Source organism: Gobius niger, assembly GCF_951799975.1.
Source record: "Gobius niger genome assembly, chromosome: 6".
In the NCBI taxonomy this organism is placed as follows: domain Eukaryota; kingdom Metazoa; phylum Chordata; class Actinopteri; order Gobiiformes; family Gobiidae; genus Gobius; species Gobius niger.
This window is the reverse complement of record NC_136857.1, coordinates 38,381,319-38,405,817: the sequence shown is the minus strand read 5'-3', so window position 1 is coordinate 38,405,817 and position 24,499 is coordinate 38,381,319. Positions and strand designations below refer to the sequence as shown.

Below are 24,499 nucleotides of genomic sequence, written 5' to 3'. Positions count from 1 at the left end.
TCATTGTTCGGTTGTACGATAGCGAATTCAGCACTTACTCATTTAAAACTTAATGTGCTCTAAATCTAAATCTAAAGTCACGTCTCCATCAAGAGGGTTTGACAGAAACTTAATGTGTGAGGAAAGCTCTTCTCTTTGGTCCTCATGGAGCTGACATCGCTGTAATACCTCCCCCTGGTGGCCAATCCAAATGGATTCTTATTGAGTCTTTGCACCTCCTAAGCACTGGTTAAAGAGGGGGTATTCTGCTTTTGTCAGTCCCATAGCACCAGTCTATATCACACTACAATGATGACGAACCTTCTGCTGGTCTGTAAATGCAGTAAATGAGAATAACTGCCTTGTACAAAATGTCTCTCTCAAAATGGCTGTAGTGAATGTCTTGAAATAGGCCTCTGTCTCTTTAAGAACCTCTGAGCCTTTCCGACACGCCCCCTCCACACGCTGTCTGTGGCATCAGTGGGGAGGGGGTTCTGCTGAGGAGCAGTGGTTGGTTACTCGGCTGGTGACGAAAGCTCGGAGGCGTCTCCAGGAGGTGGGGGCGTTCCTAGGAGGACTCAGGCAAACCTATCCCTAAAATGGCCGCCATCAGAGTTTTTACAGATTACTCAGAAATACGTGAATGTGACAAGGCAACACTTCAGGCATGTTTTTAATTAGGGAGTGACAGAATAACATGATGTAAAGCTTGAAAAAGTCCATTTTGCATAACACCCCCCCTTTAAAGCAGGAGTATCGAACTCGTTTGGGTCGAGGGTCAGGCCCCACGGGGGGCCGCGGGCCACAGATTGTAAAGCACTGTGGCCTCATGAATAACAGTTACACTTATTGTGCTTTATCAGCCTGTGTCACACGTTTCTCAAAGAGCTGCATGACGTCATTATTCATTCACTCCACACTCAATGGTAGTAAGACTCACCATTTACCACATGGCAATAATATGCTGTTTATATCCTGATCTGTTTTTAGGTCAGTGCCCTCTGCTGGACTCATGTGGAATTCTTTCCTTTTGCTAATTTAAGCTGCCCCCTAGTAGCTGGAGTGAGCATTCTGGTTATTTCTTTAAAACTCCACAAAGGACTGGGCTCGAGGACCTGGTGTTTGACACATGTGGCTTCAGGCCTGTCTGCGAAGAGTTTCTTTTTTTGAAAAAAATGGGGAAATAAGGAAAAATGTGGGAAGTGTTTTTTCTGCCCTTTGAAGTCTGTTCAGGACAGTGATGTTTTCGAGACACAGGGATGTAAGTGTTGATGTTTTTGCATATTTTTAACGGTTTGCAAAAATACGGCTCATCATCATTATCGAGAAAGTCCCACAAATATTGAATAAACATTTTCCAATGTTCTCTCATGAGTGAAGCTTCTGTGGCTTCAGTCCCTGGTGTCTCTGCTCCTCCGTGTTTACGACCGTCCCGTCCTGAATAGTTCCTTTGTTGGAGGCCGTATTGTGCAGCGCTGCGTTAAACCTGACCTCGATACAGACACGGCCCCACAGCCCGGGTCAGAGGTCCACACTGGACCTGGACTAGTCTTAAACCTGACCTCGATACAGACACGGCCCCACAGCCCGGGTCAGAGGTCCACACTGGACCTGGACTAGGCTTAAACCTGACCTCGATACAGACACGGCCCCACAGCCCGGTCAGAGGTCCACACTGGACCTGGACTAGGCTTAAACCTGACCTCGATACAGACACGGCCCCACAGCCCGGGTCAGAGGTCAACACTGGACCTGGACTAGGCTTAAACCTGACCTCGATACAGACACGGCCCCACAGCCCGGGTCAGAGGTCCACACTGGACCTGGACTAGGCTTAAACCTGACCTCGATACAGACACGGCCCCACAGCCCGGGTCAGAGGTCCACACTGGACCCGGACTAGGCTTAAACCTGACCTCGATACAGACACGGCCCCACAGCCCGGGTCAGAGGTCCACACTGGACCTGGACTAGTCTTAAACCTGACCTCGATACAGACACGGCCCCACAGCCCGGGTCAGAGGTCCACACTGGACCTGGACTAGGCTTAAACCTGACCTCGATACAGACACGGCCCCACAGCCCGGTCAGAGGTCCACACTGGACCTGGACTAGGCTTAAACCTGACCTCGATACAGACACGGCCCCACAGCCCGGGTCAGAGGTCAACACTGGACCTGGACTAGGCTTAAACCTGACCTCGATACAGACACGGCCCCACAGCCCGGGTCAGAGGTCCACACTGGACCTGGACTAGGCTTAAACCTGACCTCGATACAGACACGGCCCCACAGCCCGGGTCAGAGGTCCACACTGGACCCGGACTAGGCTTAAACCTGACCTCGATACAGACACGGCCCCACAGCCCGGGTCAGAGGTCCACACTGGACCTGGACTAGTCTTAAACCTGACCTCGATACAGACACGGCCCCACAGCCCGGGTCAGAGGTCCTCACTGGACCTGGACTAGGCTTAAACCTGACCTCGATACAGACACGGCCCCACAGCCCGGGTCAGAGGTCCTCACTGGACCTGGACTAGGCTTAAACCTGACCTCGATACAGACACGGCCCCACAGCCCGGGTCAGAGGTCCACACTGGACCCGGACTAGGCTTAAACCTGACCTCGATACAGACACGGCCCCTCTTTCATTGGTGTGTTTCTGTAGGGGTTTGTAAACCGTCTCTCTACATTGAGACGGTTTCCAGCCCGAGGTCTTCGTGGTTTTAGGTTTTACTAAGTCACTAAAAGTCTTACACTTTGCATGACCGTTGCGTGATCCAGACCCGGTTTAACCCGGTCTCTCTGCAGGACGCCTGGGGCCACGTGGAGCAGATCGAGTTGGAGAATGACGGCTCAGGTCTTGGATTCGGGATCGTTGGAGGGAAGTCCGGGATCGTGGTCCGGACTCTGCTGCCCAACAGCGCGGCCCACAGAGTAAGACTTTCACCCAGGAACATGTGTAATATAAATATCTGTGTTAAACTTCTGCTGAAGATCACTCAGGGCCATAAGGGCTAGACTAAAATGACCGTCCCGTCTCTCCTCCCATCAGGACGGGCGTCTGAGGACGGGCGACCACATCCTGTCCATCGGGGGCGTGTCCACGGTGGACATGGGCAGCGAGCAGGTGGTCCAGACTCTGCAGGCCTGTGGGAGCCGCGTCCACATGACCATCGCCAGAGACTACAGAGACAACAGAGGCCAGAGAGGGTCAGCCCCGCCCCCTCCGCCAGACTCCGCCCCCGTGTCCGCTCTGGCCCCGCCCCCTCTGCCAGACTCCGCCCCCGTGTCGCAGAGACGGGCCAGTAAAACGGTCAGTATCATTATCAGCCATTAACTCCTGACGCCGCGTCCCTCATGACATCACAGGGTCGTAAACCGCCAAAACCCCGCCCCAAAACGGTCATACGTCTGATGATTGGTTTACTCCACTTCCTGTTTGAGTATGTGCCGCTGTGGGAAAAGGAAAACTGTGACGGTTCGTGACTCTCCACCTGTTCCTGTTTCAGCCGAATCTGGAGGGATACGAGATCCACGAAGTGTCTCTGACCAAGAAGCCGGGCCAGAGTCTGGGCATCTCCATCATCGGCTACAACCCCCTGACCAGCCAAGGTACGGACCCCTGCCCACCCTCGTCAGGTCCAACACTGACCCCGTCTCTCCCTCTCTGACCCCGTGTCTCCCCCGTCTCTCCCTCTCTCACCCCGTCTCTCCCTCTCTCACCCGCAGACGCCGTGGGAGTCTTCGTGAAGAGCGTGGTCCCGGGCAGCGCGGCGGATCAGAACGGAAACATCCGCGTGCACGACCGCGTCCTCGCCGTGAGTGCTCGCCGTCGCACTTCGCCGCCGCACTTCTTCGCCGCCGCGGCTCGTCATGGCTGACAGATGTGTTTGTGGTTTGCAGCTGGACGGCGTGAGTCTCCAGGGTCGCACCAACCCCGAGGTCCTGGAGGTGATGAAGCAGACGGGGCAGACCGTGGTGCTGACCGTGGTCCGCAAGAAGAGGGCGCTGGAGAGGTCCCTGGATAAAGGTGAGAAGGGAGACACGCACCCTCTGGCCTCATCCTGAACGCTTACAGAGTAACGGCTCATTTGAAAGCTAAGACCTAGAAAACCTGATGGTCACGGATCCTTTTTTCGATTGCCGATATCTGCCTTTTATCGGCCGATTTCTCCAGAACTGAATGTGATGGAGACTTCCTGTTTTCTGCACTGGAAAGGGCTCAGTTTGAGACTTACCCTTTTTTGTTTTGGAATCTACTGACTTTTGTCTTTCAAACAAGAGCTCCCTCTGAAGAACGTACTAAACATAAATACACAGCGCCTCCTGCTGTCACAGTCCAGCACTGACACATTTAGAGGCTTCATGCACAGCATTATAGACGAGACATTTTTAAAAATGTCAGTGGTGCATATCGGCATCGCCCAATCAAAATCCAGGTTCATCCACCTCATTTTCTGAGGTCTATATCTATGATTTAAACCTTTAATATAATACTAAATTATTTACTCTGGGCTATTTGTAAGATAAAGAAACAAACATCAAAGTAAATGACCTCAAATATTAGCCAGTATATCGGCTATGGGCCAGGCCAACCCCCTTCATATCGGTATCGGACCCCAACAGTCCATATCGGTCGGTAGGGCTGGCCTCCGTTAAACAGCACGTACTCGGTCCCGACCAAAAAGCTCTGGTAGGGGGCGGTGTTGAAAAACGTTTTGTTTTTCTGTGCTTTTTCTCCCCAGACTACAATAAATGAGTGAGTCTAGAAAAGCCTGAACTCATGAGCAGCTTCAGCACAAATGCAGATGTTTTCTTAAAGCGAAGCAAAGCTGTAACTTACTAACACCTCAGTCGTTATCAGAGATGGCAGAGCCGCGGGCTGAGCCAGGACTAAACCAGGACTAAACCAGGACTAACAGTAACCAGGTTAAAAATGGGTCCCCGAGCGCCGGCCCACGCTGGCATTGAGGATGGGTCAAATGCAGACAATAAATACTTTTTACAATACTTTTTATACACTTTATTTTAACTCAATTAAAATAACACAGGTATCAAAAAAAGTACCGTTAAGGCACCGGTTCTGAAAAGCAGGTATCGCTAAAGTAGTGGTATCAGGAAAAAACAGACGATACCCAGACCTATCAGTCGGGCCCTTTTCACCTTTTTTTTCGTCACATTTTTGACACTTTTTTGTGGTGTTTTTGTAGCATTTTCATCCTCGTTTTCTTCACGTTTTGTCGCCATTTTCACACTTTTTCAATACGTTTTTTGAAGAAGCTTTTTGATTTGTGTAACTGTAGAAAATGTGCTGGGGTCAGGGTTTGGAGGTCGAGGGGTAGTTTTTTCTGCTTTTGTCAGTCCCATAGCACCAGTCTATATCACACTACAATGATGACAAACCTTCTGTTGGTCTGTAAATGCAGTAAATTAGAATAACTGCCTTGTATAAAATGTCTCTCTCAAAATGGCTGTAGTGAATGTCTTGAAATAGGCCTCTGTCTCTTTAAGAACCTCTGAGCCTTTAGACACGCCCCCTCCACACGCTGTCTGTGGCATCAGTGGGGAGGGGGTTCTGCTGAGGAGCAGTGGTTGGTTACTCGGCTGGTGACCAAAGCTCGGAGGCGTCTCCAGGAGGTGGGGGCGTTCCTAGGAGGACTCAGGCAAACCTATCCCTAAAATGGCCGCCATCAGAGTTTGTACAGATTACTCAGAAATACGTGAATGTGCCAAGGCAACACTTCAGCCATGTTTTTAATGAGGGAATGACAGAATAACATGATGGAAAGCTTGAAAAAGTCCATTTTGCATAAACCCCCCCTTTAAGGCACCGGTACTGAAAAACAGGCATCGTTAAGTAGTGGTATCAGGAAAAAAACAAACGATACCCCGATGTTTCCCCGTCTTTTTCCGCTGCAGGCTGCGTAAGCATGGCGGGGCATCTGGCGCTCTGGAACACGTGCGCCGCCGTCGTATTCATCAAAAGTGCGGGCGCTTAAAGCCAATCTAAAGTTGGTGGTTTGCCGCGGCTCAGATAAGGCCGTTCTTCTTCTCCGTGGTTCAGCGCGGCTCGGACACTGACCACACGCAGGAGGAATGGCCCCGGGTTTGTATTAATCTGAGAGCGCAGACTCCGGGGCCGTAAACAGATTTGTCATTTTAATCTGAAACCCGGCGAGCGGAGGGAGAGCGCCCAGCAGAAAGCGCCGCAATAATGGCCAAAGTTGTGGACCTTTACGGCCGGCGCGGAGTTTTAAAGTTGGAATGGGTTTGTTAAGAGCGGCTGATGGAACAGAAGAGACGGATGGTTTAAAGTGTCTTCAGCGAGAGCTCCTGCAGCGTTTAGAGTCCGACCGAACTCTGAACCACTGCGGATCAGGGACCGAGCAGCACGAGCTGGTCTATGATCCTGTGTGAGCAGCAGGGGGCGCTGCATATTCAGGTTTAGTACTTTAGTAGGAGCTGGTTTAAAGTTCTTATGGTTCCGAAATGATATGTAAAAATCTAGGACATAAAATACATAAAATAAGAACAAGCTTGTGACTGATTGTCGCCGTGAGGTTTCCCCCTCCCTCATTGTAAAGCAGGTCTCGAGCTCATCTGGAGGGGGGGGGGGGGCAATTATCATTTAGCTGCTTTTATTGTTTGCTATAATAGACCTTAAATAGACGGTGCATGAACTGTTTAAGCTCCAGATGTTTCCAAACATTTGCTGAGCTTCTACATGTGAAATGACAGACTTAGACAATTAGTGTTTTTGTAATTAATCTCATTTTGGTTCAGGGCATCAGTGAATGATCTTTCTGGAGTCAGGTCCAGTTTCTGTCTGTTTACACTGCGTTCCAAATTATTATGCAAATGACATTTTTGTAAGATTTTCTAAATTGTCAACTCAAATGAGAGTCAGCATAATTTTTAAGTCTTTAACTGGTAGAGGATCATTTAAATGTGGTGGAAAAAATTTCCTAGTGAAAACAGTATTTTTTTCAAAAATAAATATAGTAAAAACCTCAAAATCCACTGTTCCAAATTATTATGCAACTCTTCGTTTCAATACATTTTAAAGCTTGTAATTAACTGAAAATGGTCATTTGTTGTATTTGTAGCATTAGGAGGTCATATTTACTGAAATCAAAAGCTATTTCAATCAAAAAAATATTAACAGGTCAAGTTATATTTTACCATAGGAGCCCTTGTGTGATAGCAGCTTCAAAATTCTTAAATCCATTAAAATTGTAAGTTTTTGGACAGTTTCTGCTTGGATTTGTTTGCAGGATGTCAGAATAACCTCCCAGAGCTGCTGTTTGGATGAAAACTGCCTCCCACCCTCATAGAAGTTTTTTTCTTGAGGCTCCAAAGGTTCTCAACAGGGCTGAGGTCAGGGGAGGAGGGGGTCCACATCATGAGTTTCTCTCCTTTTATGCCCATAGCAGCCAGTGATGCAGAGGTTTTCTTTACAGCAGGACATGGTGCGTTGTCATGCATGAAGAGGATTTTGTTTGGGAAAGCACGGCTCTTCTTTTTGTAGCATAGAAGACAGGGGTCAGTCAGAAACTCCACATATTTTTCAAAGGTCATTTTCACACCTTCAGGGAGCCTAAAAGGGCCTAAAGGGGCCGACCAGCTCTCTTCTCATGATTCTGTCCCAAAACATGACTCCGCCGCATCCTTACTGACGTCACAGCCTTGTTGGGACATTGTGGCCGTTCACCTCCATTCACTACTCCATTGATCTGACCATCCAGGGCTACACGGCCTCATCAGTGAACAAGACTGTTTGAAAATGAGTCCTCATGTATTTCTGAGCCACTGCGGCCGTTTCTGTTCATCAGCTTCAATGAACAGTTCAGGGGAGGCCGGATAGAAGGTTTATGCACAACTGCAGCCTCTGGAGGGTCCTACACCTTGATGTTTGGGGGACTCCAGAGGCACCAGCAGCTTCAAATACCTGTATGCTGCTTTGTGGCATCTGTTCTCTTAATCTGATGTGTTTTTTTTGGCAGAAACCGTCCATATTGTGCCATTATCTGCACAAAATGGAGTGGGCTCTGAATCATCCACAAATCTCTTATCAGTACGATGATTACACTTAATTTTTCATGAAATATCGAAGTTTTTCATACCTAGACCCAGGCATTCAACTATTTCACGCTTTTCATCAGCAGAGAGATCCTTTTTCTTTCCCCATATTGCTTAAAAATGATGATCTGCATAATAAAGTGGATCACCCTTTTTCAGTAGTTTTTCCCTTAACTGGGCTTAACCTGAAAACTAATCATCCCAGGTCTCTGAGATTTATGTCAGTGATTCATAGAGCCCCAAGACACGATACCATCCATGAGTTTCATTATTATTATTATTTTTTTTACCTTTTTGACACAAAAATCCAATTTGCATAATAATTTGGAACGCAGTGTAGAAAGAAATGCAAAGTGTAAATGTGTTTTTAATGTAGTGTAGAAGCTGAGGCCTAACCAGAGCCTGGAGCTGATGATGAGCTTCAGCTACAAACCTGTTTTGTTCTGTGTTATGTGTCATATAAATAACACATCAGTGAATGTGTAACATGTTCCAGACTCTGGTGAGTCTGAGATCAGCTCAGATTCACCTCATCTTTGACCTCAGGCCTTTCTCTGACCGACAGTTAGAGAACTGAAGGAGATGATATGTTTTACTGTCAGTGTTGCAATAGCACGAGTGCTGTTTTCAGACCGCGAGGCCGCGAGACGTCAGCAGCGTAAACCGGAAGGAGGTCGACATAGAAGTGCTCGGTTACGACTCGTGCTAGAACTGCTGGTTTTCTGCCGGTTCTGGCTCAGATCAGAACGTGCCGAGTAAACACTGCTGCTGTGGAACTGCAGAACCACTCCAGACACTCTGACCGGCCACATATGAAGGAGGTTTTCTTCTCGTTCAGAGGGATAAATGTGAACGATGAGGCGTCCAAAAGACCAGTTCTACTACAGCTCTACTACAGCTCTACTACAGTTCTACTACAGTTCTACTACAGCTCTACTACAGTTCTACTACAGTTCTACTACAGCTCTACTACAGTTCTACACAGGCCGACTCTCTTCAAACACTCTTATTTAAACATGGAAGACATGTTCAGCCTTTTTCTTACAAGCCTGTTCATGCCGACAGGTAGATCCAACACATTTACTTTTTCTCAGTAAGGAAACAGCCTTAGGGGTAAAATAACTGAGAGAATTGATATTAATTAAAAGTGAAGTGTTGGCTGTGACCGAGTAGCATTAGCGATCGCTAAACAAAAAAAACAAAATAATAATAATAATGATATAAATAACCCCCAACAGCTGTCAGACGTAAGACAACCAGAGGACATAATATATATGACAGACAGGACGTGGGGGGGTCAAATACAGCTTGTTGAAACTGCAAAATGTCACTTTCAGAGGCGACGCGGATGTTTTTTGTTGTGTCGATAACAAACCTCTGGATCAGGTCTGTTTCAGCCTCTGCACTCGAGCCTCTCTTTAACTGAACATGTGTTTGTTCTTCTACTTCTGCACCAGTGACTCTGGCCCCGGGGACGTCGTTCTCAGACAGAGTCAGAAGGTTTAGCTCAGTCGACTCTCGTCCGTAAACTGTTTACATTCGTCTGGCATGAGTGACAGGCGCGAGTTCGACCCCCCGAGCAACCGCTGCTGCTTAATGAATATGTATGAGGAAAGGTGACGTATATCGTGCGGTACGCTGTTGTTTGCAGTATTTTTACACATTTCCATATTCTCTATTTTTAATTTAACTCTGTGTCCTGTGGGCGCACATGTGTCCTTAATAAAGATTACATTTCTGACCTGATAATGTGGCTCTGAGAGAAAAGGCTCCTCACTTTACTGTTGTGACTCTTTTAAACACTAATACAATGTGTTTCTTTGCAATGGTCCGTGGTCGGTGGTCAGTGGTCAGTGATCAGTGGTCCGTGGTCGGTGGTCGGTGGTCGGTGGTCGGTGGTCCGTGGTCGGTGGTCTGTGGTCTGTGGTCCGTGGTCCGTGGTCAGTGGTCAGTGGTCCGTGGTCCGTGGTCCGTGGTCCGTGGTCGGTGGTCGGTGGTCCGTGGTCGGTGGTCGGTGGTCGGTGGTCCGTGGTCCGTGGTCCGTGGTCAGTGGTCAGTGGTCCGTGGTCCGTGGTCCGTGGTCCGTGGTCGGTGGTCCGTGGTCGGTGGTCAGTGGTCAGTGGTCCGTGGTCCGTGGTCCGTGGTCAGTGGTCCGTGGTCCGTGGTCCGTGGTCCGTGGTCCGTGGTCGGTGGTCCGTGGTCCGTGGTCGGTGGTCAGTGGTCAGTGGTCCGTGGTCCGTGGTCGGTGGTCCGTGGTCCGTGGTCCGTGGTCCGTGGTCCGTGGTCGGTGGTCGGTGGTCGGTGGTCCGTGGTCCGTGGTCAGTGGTCAGTGGTCCGTGGTCGGTGGTCCGTGGTCCGTGGTCCGTGGTCCGTGGTCCGTGGTCGGTGGTCGGTGGTCGGTGGTCGGTGGTCGGTGGTCGGTGGTCCGTGGTCCGTGGTCGGTGGTCGGTGGTCCGTGGTCCGTGGTCCGTGGTCCGTGGTCGGTGGTCGGTGGTCGGTGGTCGGTGGTCGGTGGTCGGTGGTCCGTGGTCCGTGGTCGGTGGTCGGTGGTCGGTGGTCGGTGGTCGGTGGTCGGTGGTCGGTGGTCGGTGGTCCGTGGTCCGTGGTCCGTGGTCCGTGGTCAGTGGTCAGTGGTCAGTGGTCCGTGGTCAGTGGTCAGTGGTCAGTGGTCCGTGGTCTGCTGCTGTAACTTTTCCAGCACATGTTTAGCTGAACATCTGAAGTTTCTCCTCACGTTCTGACCGTCTCAGCTGTTCCAGAAGCTCCTCCTTCTCAGTCGCTGCTTTTAGTTCCTTTGTTGAAATACGTTCAGTCGTCTGCAGAAGCCCCGCCTCTCCCTCCCCCGTCTGATGATGTCATTCTCACATCTGCAGCGGCATTAGTGAGGGCCGCTAGAAGTGACCTCGCGGGCCGCACTTGGCCCCCGGGCCGCGTGTCTGAGACGCCTGATTTAAAGCAGTGAATGAGCTCAAAAAACAGGAAGTTCTTATCACTTTTGGTTTCTCGACCGGTATTGGCCGATATTGTAAAATCGTATCGGCCAATATATCGCCCACCCCCCACTCCCCACTCTTTAACCTCTTAACTCCCACCTTAACCGAGCACATTTTCTCCATGTTCAGCTTTCCCCAAATCCGAAAGCTTCTAGACTGGAGAGTTCACAGTCTAAAGGCCTCTTTGCCTTATTGTAAGCCAGACTTTTTGCTCTGTTTATTTCACATTTTTGCAGCTTTTTTGTTGGGTTTTTTTTAGTTGCTTTTTTGACCAGTTTTTTCTTTTTTTCTTTTTTCTCAACCAGCTTTTTTTGTACCAGTTTTTTTTTGCTTTTTTTACCAGTTTTTTTTTCTGCTTTTTTAAACATTTTTTTCTTTTTTCTGGACCAGCTTTTTTTTACCAGTTTTTCTTTGCTTTTTTAACCATTTTTTTCTGCTTTTTAGACCTTTTTTTTTGCTTTTTTAACCATTTTTTTTGCTTTTTTAACCAGTTTTTTCTGCTTTTTAAACCATTTATTTTTAGCTTTTTTAACCAGTTTTTTTCTGCTTTTTAGACCATTTCCTTTGCTTTTTTAACCAGTTTTTTTCTGCTTTTTAGACCTTTTTTTTTGCTTTTTTAACAATTTTTTTTGCTTTTTTAACCAGTTTTTTCTGCTTTTTAAACCATTTATTTTTAGCTTTTTTAACCAGTTTTTTTCTGCTTTTTAGACCTTTTTTTTTGCTTTTTTAACAATTTTTTTTGCTTTTTTAACCAGTTTTTTCTGCTTTTTAAACCATTTATTTTTAGCTTTTTTAACCAGTTTTTTTTCTGCTTTTTAGACCTTTTTTTTTTGCTTTTTTAACAATTTTTTTTCTGCTTTTTTAACAATTTTTTCTGCTTTTTTAACCAGTTTTTTCTGCTTTTTAGACCTTTTTTTTTAGCTTTTTTTTTAGTTTTCCTGTTTTTTTTTTATGGCATTTTTGCAACTTTTTTGTTTCTTTTTCATCCTTGTTTACATCTCATTTTCATCTCTAATTTGGCGCTTATTTTTAAGAAGCTTTTAGATTTGGGTAAAGCCAAACTGGAGAAAATGTTCAGGTGGGAGTTAAGAGGTCAACAACATCTGCACTTCAGTCGCTCCTACAGACCCTTTACAGGCTCCACTCAAACACATTTGGGAGATTTTTCATTTTTAAACCTGACTCTGAACATTGTTTCATGAAAACACGTTTAGCTTCATATTTATGTGGACGTTTCACTCTGATGAAATGTTTTTTTTGTGTCTGTGCCTGTGTCTGACTGTGTTTGTGTGGGACAGTGGAGCGAGGAGAGTCTCGAGTGTCTCTGAGGAGGTCCATGGAGCTGAGGAGCAGGTCTGCAGGGTACAGGCCAGAGCAGAGGAGAACCACAGGAGGTCAGTCTGGACCAGAGCGCTTCATCTGAAGAGCACTCAGGAAACGTCAGGTCCATCCCTTAAGCAATTTAGAAAATATAAATGACATCTCACAAAACCCCGCCCACAACCTCAGAGCAACATCTGCTACAAAACAGTCTTTATTTCAGACTCTGAAGGTCCATAAAACACGAGAAGGAGACGGAGAATATCACGATTATAGACCCTGAACCTGAACCTGAACCTGCTCTGGTCAGGTCTCATTCTTCTGAGGCTGAGGTCAGGCTAGGGCTGTGCAATTAATCGAAATTCGATTACGATTTTGATTACAACAGTAAACGATTACAAAATTAGCATAATCGCAAAAAATCGCTTATACATATCTTTTTAAATATATTTTGTATTTTAAAAAAAAAAAAAAAAATTCACATTTTTTTTTCTAATTTTTTGATTTTTGTCATTTTTTGATGGATTTTTGTCACTTTTTTAATGGATTTTTGTCATTTTTTGATGGATTTTTGTCATTTTTTGATGGATTTTTGTCACTTTTTTTGATGGATTTTTGTCACTGTTTTTGATGGATTTTTGTCACTTTTTTTGATGGATTTTTGTCACTTTTTTGCTGGATTTTTGTCTTTTTTCTGCTGGTTTTTTGTCTTTTTTTTGATGGATTTTTGTCACTTTTTTGCTGGATTTTTGTCTTTTTTCTGCTGGTTTTTTGTCTTTTTTATGATGGATTTTCGTCTTTTTTTGATGGATTTTCGTCTTTTTTTTGATGGATTTTTGTCACTTTTTTTGATGGATTTTTGTCACTTTTTTTGATGGATTTTTGTCACTTTTTTGCTGGATTTTTGTCTTTTTTCTTCTGGTTTTTTGTCTTTTTTTGATGGATTTTTGTCACTTTTTTGCTGGATTTTCGTCTTTTTTCTGCTGGTTTTTTGCCTTTTTTTTGATGGATTTTTGTCATTTTTCTGCTGGATTTTTGTCACTTTTTTGATGGATTTTTGTCACTTTTTTGATGGATTTTTGTCACTTTTTGATGGATTTTTGTCACTTTTTTGATGGATTTTTATTTTTTTATTTTTTTCAATAATCGAGCAGCCCTAGGTCAGGCTGAGGTCAGGCTGAGGTCAGACACAGACAGACAGGGCTCCTGGAGAAGGCGTGGTAGAAACACCTCCATGCAGACACCCACAGGACAGCTCCTCCAGAGGAAACTGGGAGAGCATAAACGCCTCCTGGGTTTCAGAGCGTGGTGTCCTGCACTGATCAGCTCCACCTCCTCCAACAAAGCAACCTAAATGAATGATGTCTGCAGCACATTTTTACACATGTCTGATGATTTTCAAAAATACTGCTTCATCATCGCTGTCCAGAAAGTCCCCACAAATATTGAGATGTTATTTTTTGAACTCACTCATTTAACCAAAACCAAAAGCTTTTAAGGAGTTTTCTCTCAGCTTTTCTCTGTTATTTCCGTCTGCGTTGCGCCTCCTCTCTTCCCAATATATGAAATCGATGCTCCTCGCGCTCCTCCCCCTCCTATAGCGCGCTGCACGATGTATGCCTGGCTTTATTGGCTCTAACAGTGCATTAATTACACAGAGAGGCTGCAATGCTAATGTAATCGCTCCACTCTGGAATATAAACATCTACGGGGCAGGTTTAGGCCTCAGACGCTCCAGAATCCCTCGCAGAGGCGCAGAGGACGCTGACGTAGCTCCAGTCCGTCCTGCTTCACAAACCCATTTCACAAACCTGAAACTGCTTACTGCATATTCACTCCCTTCCCTCGGATAAAGGGTCTGTGAGCAGCTTTTGTTTCAGACTTCAGGGAAACTGCAGGGAAACGACCCGGCGCGTTAGACAGACCAACATGGAGGCGCTGAGGGGAAGTTTGGAATCGTTTGGTGGAAAGTTTAGACGGAGGAGGAGCTTCAGAGCGACAGGATTAAATGAGAAAGAAGAACAAAATCAAACAGACGTGAAGCTGATGTCGTTCGTCGTAGAAATCTGTGAAAATTCTGATGTCTCCTCTTGTTTTGGGTTCATAGCTCAGTAAATCCGTCAGGAATTAGATCTGTAATCAGTCGATCAATCAATCAATCGTTTGGAAGCTGTACCGGAAGTGCGTTCCACAGCTTTTGGCCTTGGGCGGCAAATGACCGGCCTCCAAACTTTGTGTATTTGAAGTTGGGAGTGACCAGGGAGGTGTCAGAGGAGGGAGAGTTCTGACTGGTTCGTAGACCGTTTATAATTTAGCGAGGTTGGCCGAGGCCTTAACCCTTTAATATTACTCCCTACACCCTTTTGGGGATTTTCTAAGCATTTAAAAAAAAAGAATTGACGTCTGAGTTACCTGCCTTCAACCAATCCAAACCTGATCGAAACCAGCACAAACCAGTCCAGCCTGACCTGATCTAAACCTGGTCAAAACCAATCGATATCTCCGGTCCAAACCTAGTCTAAACCGGTCCAAACGGGTCCAAACCTGGTCTGAATCGGTCCAAACCTGGTCTGAACCGGTCCAAACCTGGTCTGAACCGGTCCAAACGGGTCCAAACCTGGTCTGAACCGGTCCAAACGGGTCCAAACCTGGTCTGAACCGGTCCAAACGGGTCCAAACCTGGTCTGAACCGGTCCAAACGGGTCCAAACCTAGTCTAAACCGGTCCAAACGGGTCCAAACCTGGTCTGAATCGGTCCAAACCTGGTCTGAACCGGTCCAAACCTGGTCTGAACCGGTCCAAACGGGTCCAAACCTGGTCTGAACCGGTCCAAACGGGTCCAAACCTGGTCTGAACCGGTCCAAACCTAGTCAAAACGGGTCCAAACCTGGTCTGAACCGGTCCAAACCTAGTCTAAACCGGTCCAAACCTAGTCCGAACCGGTCCAAACGGGTCCAAACCTGGTCTGAACCGGTCCAAACCTAGTCTAAACCGGTCCAAACCTAGTCCGAACCGGTCCAAACGCGTCCAAACCTGGTCTAAACCGGTCCAAACCTGATCTGAACCGGTCCAAACGGGTCCAAACCTGGTCCAAACGGGTCCAAACCTGGTCTGAACCGGTCCAAACCTGGTCTGAACCGGTCCAAACCTGGTCTGAACCGGTCCAAACGGGTCCAAACCTGGTCTAAACTTGTCCAAACCTGGTCTGAACCGGTCCAAACCTGGTCTGAACCGGTCCAAACGGGTCCAAACCTGGTCCAAACGGGTCCAAACCTGGTCTGAACCGGTCCAAACCTGGTCTGAACCGGTCCAAACGGGTCCAAACCTGGTCTGAACCGATCCAAACCTAGTCTAAACTTGTCCAAACCTGGTCTAAACCGGTCCAAACCTGGTCTGAATCGGTCCAAACCTGGTCTAAACTTGTCCAAACCTGGTCTAAATCGGTCCAAACCTGGTCTGAACCGGTCCAAACCTAGTCTAAACTGGTCCAAACCTAGTCTAAACTTGTCCAAACCTGGTCTAAACCGGTCCAAACCTGGTCTGAATCGGTCCTAACCTGGTCTGAACCGGTCCAAACCTAGTCTAAACTGGTCCAAACCTAGTCTAAACTTGTCCAAACCTGGTCTAAACCGGTCCAAACCTGGTCTGAACCGGTCCCAACCTGGTCTAAACCGGTCCAAACCTGGTCTGAATCGGTCCTAACGGGTCCAAACCTGGTCTGAACCGGTCCAAACCTAGTCTAAACTGGTCCAAACCTGGTCCAAACCGGTCCAAACCTGGTCTGAACCGGTCCAAACCTGGTCTAAACCGGTCCTAACCTGGTCTGAACCGGTCCAAACCTGGTCTGAATCGGTCCTAACGGGTCCAAACCTGGTCTGAACCGGTCCAAACCTAGTCTAAACTGGTCCAAACCTGGTCCAAACCTGGTCTGAACCGGTCCAAACCTGGTCTAAACCGGTCCAAACCTGGTCTAAACCGGTCCAAACCTGGTCTAAACCGGTCCAAACCTGGTCTAAACCGGTCCAAACCTGGTCCGAACCGGTCCAAACCTGGTCTAAACCGGTCCAAACCTGGTCTGAACCGGTCCCAACCTGGTCTAAACCGGTCCAAACTAGTCCGACCCCAGGCTGTGCTAGTTCAAGCTGGATATTTTGAGTATTACAAACTTGAACCGAATGATAGCGATGGGCAGAATTAGAAAGGAGACATGATTTGATAAAGTGTGCTCTACCAAACGGTGGAGCAAACTATTAAAGGGTTAAACGCAAACATCAGGGCCGTAAACTCCGCCCTAAACCGCACCGGGGTTGAGGAGTGATTGGTTAAGTCCAGTGTAGAGGGCGTTACAGTCGTCCAGGGGTCAAATCCGGCCCACAGAACCTCTGGCCCTCAAGATGATTTTGAGAAACATTATTCCTTTTACAGTTCTCTAAAAAGGCAAGAAATAGTGTCAGTGTTTTAAAAATGCCCTGGCAGAATATCCCACTTGGTCCTACAGTATGTAACGTAGAGCAGTGATTCTCAACTGGTGGGCCAGGACCCAAAAGGGGGTCGCGTAACCTTTTTCAATGGGTCGCGAGTCTATAGGAAACTTTTTTCAACATTTTCCCTCCGAAACTACATGGAATTTAGATTTATAGGCATATCTTCTTCTCGTTCAATAAAAACTTGTGTGGGAAAACACAATATTTTGTACGATATATGACAAATAAAGGTTTTATTTGGATTATTTGGGCAGGTCATCCGAGGGTAACGTTGGATCCCGACTTGGAAACACTGATGTAAAACTTTGGCATTTGCAGAAAAAAAGTTCCTTACTTTAGGCGACATTGTTGAGGTTCGCCCTCGGTGTTTTGGCGATGATGAAAATGGGCCCGCCTCCCCCTGCAGACGTCTATCCTCGAGCTGATGAAGACATGAATGGCCTTTTCAAGGTCAGCTCAGGATCAGAAAGGTTTGATCTGACTGAGTAGTCTTAGCTACTCGTCTACTAGTCCGAGCCTGTGAAGTGCTGAGTCTATCGGAGCGACTAAAGTAGAGATGTTAAACCTCATTTGTAGAAAATGGCCCTAAAGTTCAGTAACGTCTTTATCCGCTGATTTCTCCCAGTGTCTCCACTTAAACCTTTAACCCTATTTTGAGCTCAAAAGTCTGTGTAATGTTGTTCCAGCGACTGAGGCCGAGCTCCGAGCCAAGTGGGAGCAGGCTTTGGGACCGAACTACCAAGTCCTGGTGAGGAACAGTCTCAGCAATCATCTCCAAGTGGTTTAAATGATGGATAATTGAAGTGTTTGTGTGAAACTCTGAGGTGGTGAATTTGGACCCAGTGATCGAGGACGACGAGGAGCTGCAGCGCTCGTCCAAGGTGAGATACTTTCACTCCGAGCTTCATCATGTGGGGATTTTACACAAAACCAAGTGCACAGGCCAGAATACTAGCATGGGTTTTCCTGAAATGTAAAAGTTCTTTAAGTTTGCTCTTAAGTTTTAGTTCTTGAGATGGGTCTTGAGATCTTTTGGCTGAAACCGGTTTGAGATCGTTCCATTCTAGGACCTAGTTTAAAAAATTATTTACAAACTCAGCTTGGCGAGCTAGCCAGGAGACGCCTGGCTAGTCAAGTGAAGGACTGAACATCTCTAATCCTAGTATCTGAAGAAAAAACCTTACAACATTTAGCAACAGACAGACACAATGAACATTATCAAGCTTATCGCTATATCCTGCCGAATACTGTGTTGTGACAAACACATAGTGTCTAGGGATGCAAACTTTCCAAACCGATAGTCAGAGCCCTTAGTGGATAATAATCTGTTAACCATTTAAAACCTGCTCTGATATTTAGCTCTTTTCTTCTTCTTCTTTTACTCTCTCCCAGGCATCTGGTTTAAGGGGCGCCTGGACATGATTCCTGCACAAACCGCTCCACATTTACACATTGATTTATTTAGTTCCACATTTCATTAATTAATGAAACATTTAATTATTTAATGGTGAATTTTTTTTTTAACTTGTGGCACTTTGAATGAGTCAATAGTCATAACATGAGTTTTGTCCTGGCGTCGTATAAATGCACCATGGTACTTTTAAGCACTTGGACATTAGTTAGATATTTGATGTGTCTTCTATGGTTGATGTCTGTGTAGGCTCTCAGTCGTACAGGCGTTGTCCATCTTCAATGAAGGTTCTTGAGTCATCTTCTGCGGGCGGAGCTGAACCTTAGTGTTGCTGACGAAGCCGTTTGGATGAGAGGCGAAACTTTTGACACTTCACCTACAGAGTGCAGAAGATGACTCAAGAACCTTCATGGAAGTCTTCTGTGTTTGGTGAATCAGCCAAACTCAGATCCAGATACACATGTTTGATAATGGTGACACTTAAGTATTGAATGCTTTAAACAAGAGGCTTTGTACTTTCCTCTCATTGTCAGACTGATTTACATTCAGTCGATACATTTTGCGATTTTCCAAATGTTGCAAGGTTCCTTTATTCGGACAGTAGGATTAGAAATGCTAAATTCTTCACCGTGGCGAGCTAGCCAGTCCTGGCCAGTCTTAGCCAGTCCTGGCTAGCTCGCCACGGTGAAGAATTTAACATTTCTTATTGCAGTTTCCTGTACTGTACTGTAGTGTGTACGAATCACATGAGTTCCCCCCCGCCCTTTAACCTTTATGTGACCTTGTATTCCCCCGCCCTTTAACCTTTATGTGACCTTGTTCCCCCGCCCTTTAACCTTTATGTGACCTTGTATTCCCCCGCCCTTTAACCTTTATGTGACCTTGTACCTCCCCGCCCTTTAACCTTTATGTGACCTTGTTCCCCCCGCCCTTTAACCTTTATGTGACCTTGTTCCCCCCGCCCTTTAACCTTTATGTGACCTTGTACCCCCCGCCCTTTAACCTTTATGTGACCTTGTACCTCCCCCGCCCTTTAACCTTTATGTGACCTTGTACCTCCCCCGCCCTTTAACCTTTATGTGACCTTGTACCCCCCGCCCTTTAACCTTTATGTGACCTTGTTCCCACCCGCCCTTTAACCTTTATATGACCTTGTTCCCCCGCCCTTTAACCTTTATGTGACCTTGTTCCCCCGCCCTTTAACCTTTATGTGACCTTGTACCCCCCGCCCTTTAACCTTTATGTGACCTTGTCCCCGTGTCTTTTCTGAATGGTTGTTTTGTGCATCAGCTGTTGCCGGTCCACACGGTGCGTCTGGGAGTGGAGCTGGACTCGTTCGATGGGCATCACTACATCTCCTCTGTGGTCCCTGAGGGCCCAGTGGACAAACACGGACAGCTCCGACCAGAGGATGAACTTCTGGAGGTGAGGCTCGTCCTCACTACGAGGTTCAGTTCAGGATCACGATTACTGATGTAATCCTCGTCCGTCCCTTCACAGGTGAACGACGTGCAGGTGTACGGGAAATCCCGTCGGGAGGTGATCTCCTTCCTCAAGGAGGTGCCTCCTCCTTTCACTCTGGTCTGCTGTCGACACCCAGCGCTGGACCAGGATCAAGGCCTGGACTCGGACTCGGAGACCGAGCCGACCACAGACCAGCCGCAGCACGAGCAGCCGCCGCGGTACGACCAGCCCCGGTACGACCAGCCCCGGTACGACCAGCCCCGGTACGACCAGCCCCGGTACGACCAGCCCCGGTACGACCAGCCGCCGTACGACCAGCCGCCACAGTACGACCAGCTGCAGTACGGAGCCCGGAGCAGTGAAGGGGCCCGTCTGGAGGAGGTGAGTGTTGTAATGCCACATGGGGAGGAGTTAAAGTATCTTCTACCTCCGTGTACAGCGAGGACTTTGGAGAGGAGGCGTTTGTGCTGATGGTGAAGGTGGTTTGTTTTTCAGATCGAGTTGAAGCTGTCATCGCTGCTCTGTCAGAACGAGCCCAGAGTCAAACAGGTGAGAAGGAAAGTGCTGTCCACCAGAGACCATTATGTGAAGACGCGACAAATAGTTTTGTAATTAATATCTAATTCTAATATGTAATAGGTAGCGTTCACGATTTAGAATGTGATGATGTCATAATGTCAGGTGGAGGGCAGGGCCAATACAACTCTATGGGAGAAATGCAGTTTTTGGAAGAAATCTCCAAAACGAAAATTGACAAATGTTTTTACTCTTCAGTATTTGATCGTGATTGGATTCACAAACCTGTGATATTATTTTTATGTTTGAAAGTCCTTTCTATTGGACAACATCATGGTCATGTTTTCGCATATTGTCACCCCTTTTTGACATTTTTCAGAGATAATAATTGGACATTAGTTCATATGTGCCGACAGAGGAGATGATGAACTCTGTGACAGTTTTTGTTTCATGTGGATTCCTCCAGTCATGACTGAGATATGAGCCAAAAAACAAAGACATAAAAATATGCATTTTGTCAGTTACCACAGTTACCATAGTTACCGTCAGTTGACCTCCACCTCAATGTTAAACTATGGGCTCTTTAGAATGTTGTGATGTCACGTGAACGCTACCTATTCCAATATGTAATTCTAATATGTAGTTCTAATATGTTATTCTAATATGTAATTCTAATATGTAATTCTAATATCTAATTCTAATATGTAATTCTAATATCTAATTCTAATATGTAATTCTAATATCTAATTCTAATATGTAATTCTAATATGTAATTCTAATATCTAATTCTAATATGTAGTTCTAATATGTTATTCTAATATGTAATTCTAATATCTAATTCTAATATGTAATTCTAATATGTAATTCTATTATCTAATTCTAATATGTAATTCTAATATGTTATTCTAATATGTAATTCTAATATGTAATTCTAATATGTAGTTCTAATATGTTATTCTAATATGTAGTTCTAATATGTAATTCTAATATGTAATTCTAATATCTAATTCTAATATGTAGTTCTAATATGTAATTCTAATATGTAATTCTAATATCTAATTCTAATATGTAGTTCTAATATGTTATTCTAATATGTAATTCTAATATCTAATTCTAATATGTAATTCTAATATGTCGTTCTAATATGTTATTCTAAAATGTAATTCTAATATGTAATTCTAATATGTAGTTCTAATATGTAATTCTAATATGTAATTCTAATATGTAATTCTAATATCTAATTCTAATATGTAGTTCTAATATGTTATTCTAATATGTTATTCTAATATGTAGTTCTAATATGTAGTTCTAATATGTAATTCTAATATGTAATTCTAATATGTAGTTCTAATATGTAGTTCATATATGTAGTTCTAATATGTAATTCTAATATGTAATTCTAATATATAATTCTAATATGTAATTCTAATATGTAGTTCTAATATGTAGTTCTAATATGTAATTCTAATATGTAATTCTAATATGTAGTTCTAATATGTAATTCTAATATGTAATTCTAATATGTAATTCTAATATGTAATTCAAATATGTAATTCAAATATGTAATTCTAATATGTAATTCTAATATGTAATTCTAATATGTAATTCAAATATGTAATTCTAATATGTAGTTCTAATATGTAGTTCTAATATGTAGTTCTAATATGTAGTTCTAATACGTAGTTCTAATACGTAGTTCTAATACGTTGTTCTAATATGTAGTTCTAATATGTAATTCTAATATGTAGTTCTAATATGTTATTCTAATATGTTATTCTAATATGTAATTCTAATATGTAATTCTAATATGTAATTCTAATATGTAATTCTGATATGTAATTCAAATATGTAATTCTAATATGTAATTCTAATATGTAATTCTAATATGTAATTCTAATATGTAATTCTAATATGTAGTTCTAATATGTAGTTCTAATATGTAATTCAAATATGTAATTCAAATATGTAATTCTAATATGTAGTTCTAATATGTTATTCTAATATGTAATTCTAATATGTAGTTCTAATATGTTATTCTAATATGTAATTCTAATATGTAGTTCTAATATGTAGTTCTAATATGTTGTTCTAATATGTAATTCTAATATGTAGTTCTAATATGTAATTCTAATATGTAGTTCTAATATGTAGTTCTAATATGTAGTTCTAATATGTAGTTCTAATATGTAATTCTAATATGTAATTCTAATATGTAATTCTGATATGTAATTCTAATATGTTATTCTAATATGTAATTCTAATATGTAATTCTAATATGTAATTCTGATATGTAGTTCTAATATGTAATTCTAATTTGTAATTCTAATATGTAATTCTAATATCTAATTCTAATATGTAATTCTGATATGTAATTCTAATATGTAATTCTAATATGTAATTCTAATATGTAGTTCTAATATGTAATTCAAATATGTAATACTAATATGTAATTCTAAGTGTGACTCCGTGTGAGGCGTATCGAGGTGTGGCCGGCGTTTTCTCTTTAGTAAACAGTGAAAACAGACTTTTCGTTGGTTGGTTTCAGGAGGAATCTTCTCCGGAGCCTGTGGTGGACTCAGGTCCTGCCTCAGAGGAAGAGGAGGGGGCAGATGAAGAGCAGGGTGTAGAGGAGGACAGTGAGGAAGAGGAGGAGGAGGGGGAGCTGGCCATGTGGTCTCCTGAGATACAGACCATTCATCTGACCAAGGACCAGGACAAAGGTCTGGGCTTCAGCATCCTGGACTATCAGGTAAAAGGCCCTGGAGTCGATCATCTCTGCTCACAGCGCCCCCTTCCTGTCGAGTGTTTTCACACATGCTGAAGCACTTTGTGGAGAGACCAGGGATTTCACATTAGCTTCGCTCTCCTCACTCTGCACCTTCACTCTCTCTTAAACTGGTATTTGGCCGTATTTATCGTAAACTTTAAAACTATAGATATATAAAGGCAGGAATAAAAACAGATTATTATTTCTCTCAACAATTCGGCTCGACGTCGGCCGCCTTCACGCCCGCTCTGCCCCGAGGCGGCAGGAACTGCTGTGGTTTATTCACAAAGCTTAGGTTAGGATGCTTTCTGTGTGCCCAAAGGTAAATGTGTCTTGCAATGAAAAGAAAACCTATAAACCACAATATACACAAGAATAAAATAAAATAAAGCTCGACCGAACCAGAGTGAAAACCCCTGAGAAAAACTAAACTCAACACTCAAACCTTACAGCAAACATCATTAACGTTACTTTGTCTTTAAATCATCTGTCAGTGAAGTTTGTGCTCGATGTTTTCGCTGCACCAGGTCATTAACGATGAAACATCCTGAATCACTTTCACTTTAGGCTGAGATCTGACACGTTTCCCGTCGTGTCCAGTTGAAATCTTGGACATTAAAACAGGATAAAAAAAGCATAGATTTGCATAAACCTGCATTAATCCTGAACCTACAGATGTTTCCTGTGATAATGAAAGCACAGGTCTGTCTTTAGTCACAAGTTCGCTTCCAGATCCTGAGCCTCAGCGTTTTCTGGAGATTCTCCAAAACTCCTCTCTCCTCCCCTTTCCTCCTCTTTCCTCCCCTTTCGTCCTCTTTCCTCCCCTTTCGTCCTCTCTCCTCCTCTTTCCTCCTCTTCCCTCCTCTCTCCTCCCCTTTCCTCCTCTTCCCTCCTCTCTCCTCCTCTTTCCTCCTCTTTCCTCCTCTTTCCTCCTCTTCCCTCCCCTACCTCCTCTCTCCTCCCCTTTCCTCCTCTTCCCTCCTCTCTCCTCCTCTTTCCTCCTCTTTCCTCCTCTTTCTTCCTCTTCCCTCCTCTTCCCTCCTCTTTCCTCCTCTTCCCTCCTCTTCCCTCCCCTACCTCCTCTGTCCTCCTCTTTCCTCCTCTTCCCTCCTGTTTCCTCCTCTTTCCTCCTCTTTCCTCCTCTTTCTTCCTCTTCCCTCCTGTTTCCTCCCCTACCTCCTCTGTCCTCCTCTTCCCTCCTCTTTCCTCCTCTTTCCTCCTCTTCCCTCCTGTTTCCTCCTCTTTCCTCCCCTTCCTCCTCTTCCCTCCTGTTTCCTCCTCTTTCCTCCCCTTCCTCCTCTTCCCTCCTTCCTCCTCTTTCCTCCTGTTTCCTCCTCTTTCCTCCTCTTCCCTCCTCTTTCCTCCCCTTCCCTCCTGTTTCCTCCTCTTTCCTCCCCTTCCTCCTCTTCCCTCCTGTTTCCTCCTCTTTCCTCCCCTTCCTCCTCTTCCCTCCTGTTTCCTCCTCTTCCCTCCTTCCTCCTC

General features: G+C 44.9%; 1 protein-coding gene across 1 annotated transcript in view; it reads left to right on the top strand.

The window, feature by feature from the left end:
• patj (PATJ crumbs cell polarity complex component) overlaps window positions 1-24,499 on the top strand; it is a gene marked incomplete at its 3' end in the record, with an annotated part of 112,229 nt that overhangs the window by 21,596 nt on the left and 66,134 nt on the right. Inside the window, exons 6-17 of the mRNA XM_079559055.1 lie at window positions 2,792-2,917; window positions 3,036-3,296; window positions 3,493-3,595; window positions 3,713-3,801; window positions 3,887-4,013; window positions 12,354-12,449; window positions 17,546-17,607; window positions 17,684-17,740; window positions 19,561-19,695; window positions 19,771-20,115; window positions 20,230-20,283; window positions 22,796-22,999. Coding sequence (XP_079415181.1) covers window positions 2,792-2,917; window positions 3,036-3,296; window positions 3,493-3,595; window positions 3,713-3,801; window positions 3,887-4,013; window positions 12,354-12,449; window positions 17,546-17,607; window positions 17,684-17,740; window positions 19,561-19,695; window positions 19,771-20,115; window positions 20,230-20,283; window positions 22,796-22,999 — 1,659 coding nt within the window. The remainder of the gene's footprint in view (window positions 1-2,791; window positions 2,918-3,035; window positions 3,297-3,492; window positions 3,596-3,712; window positions 3,802-3,886; window positions 4,014-12,353; window positions 12,450-17,545; window positions 17,608-17,683; window positions 17,741-19,560; window positions 19,696-19,770; window positions 20,116-20,229; window positions 20,284-22,795; window positions 23,000-24,499) is intronic.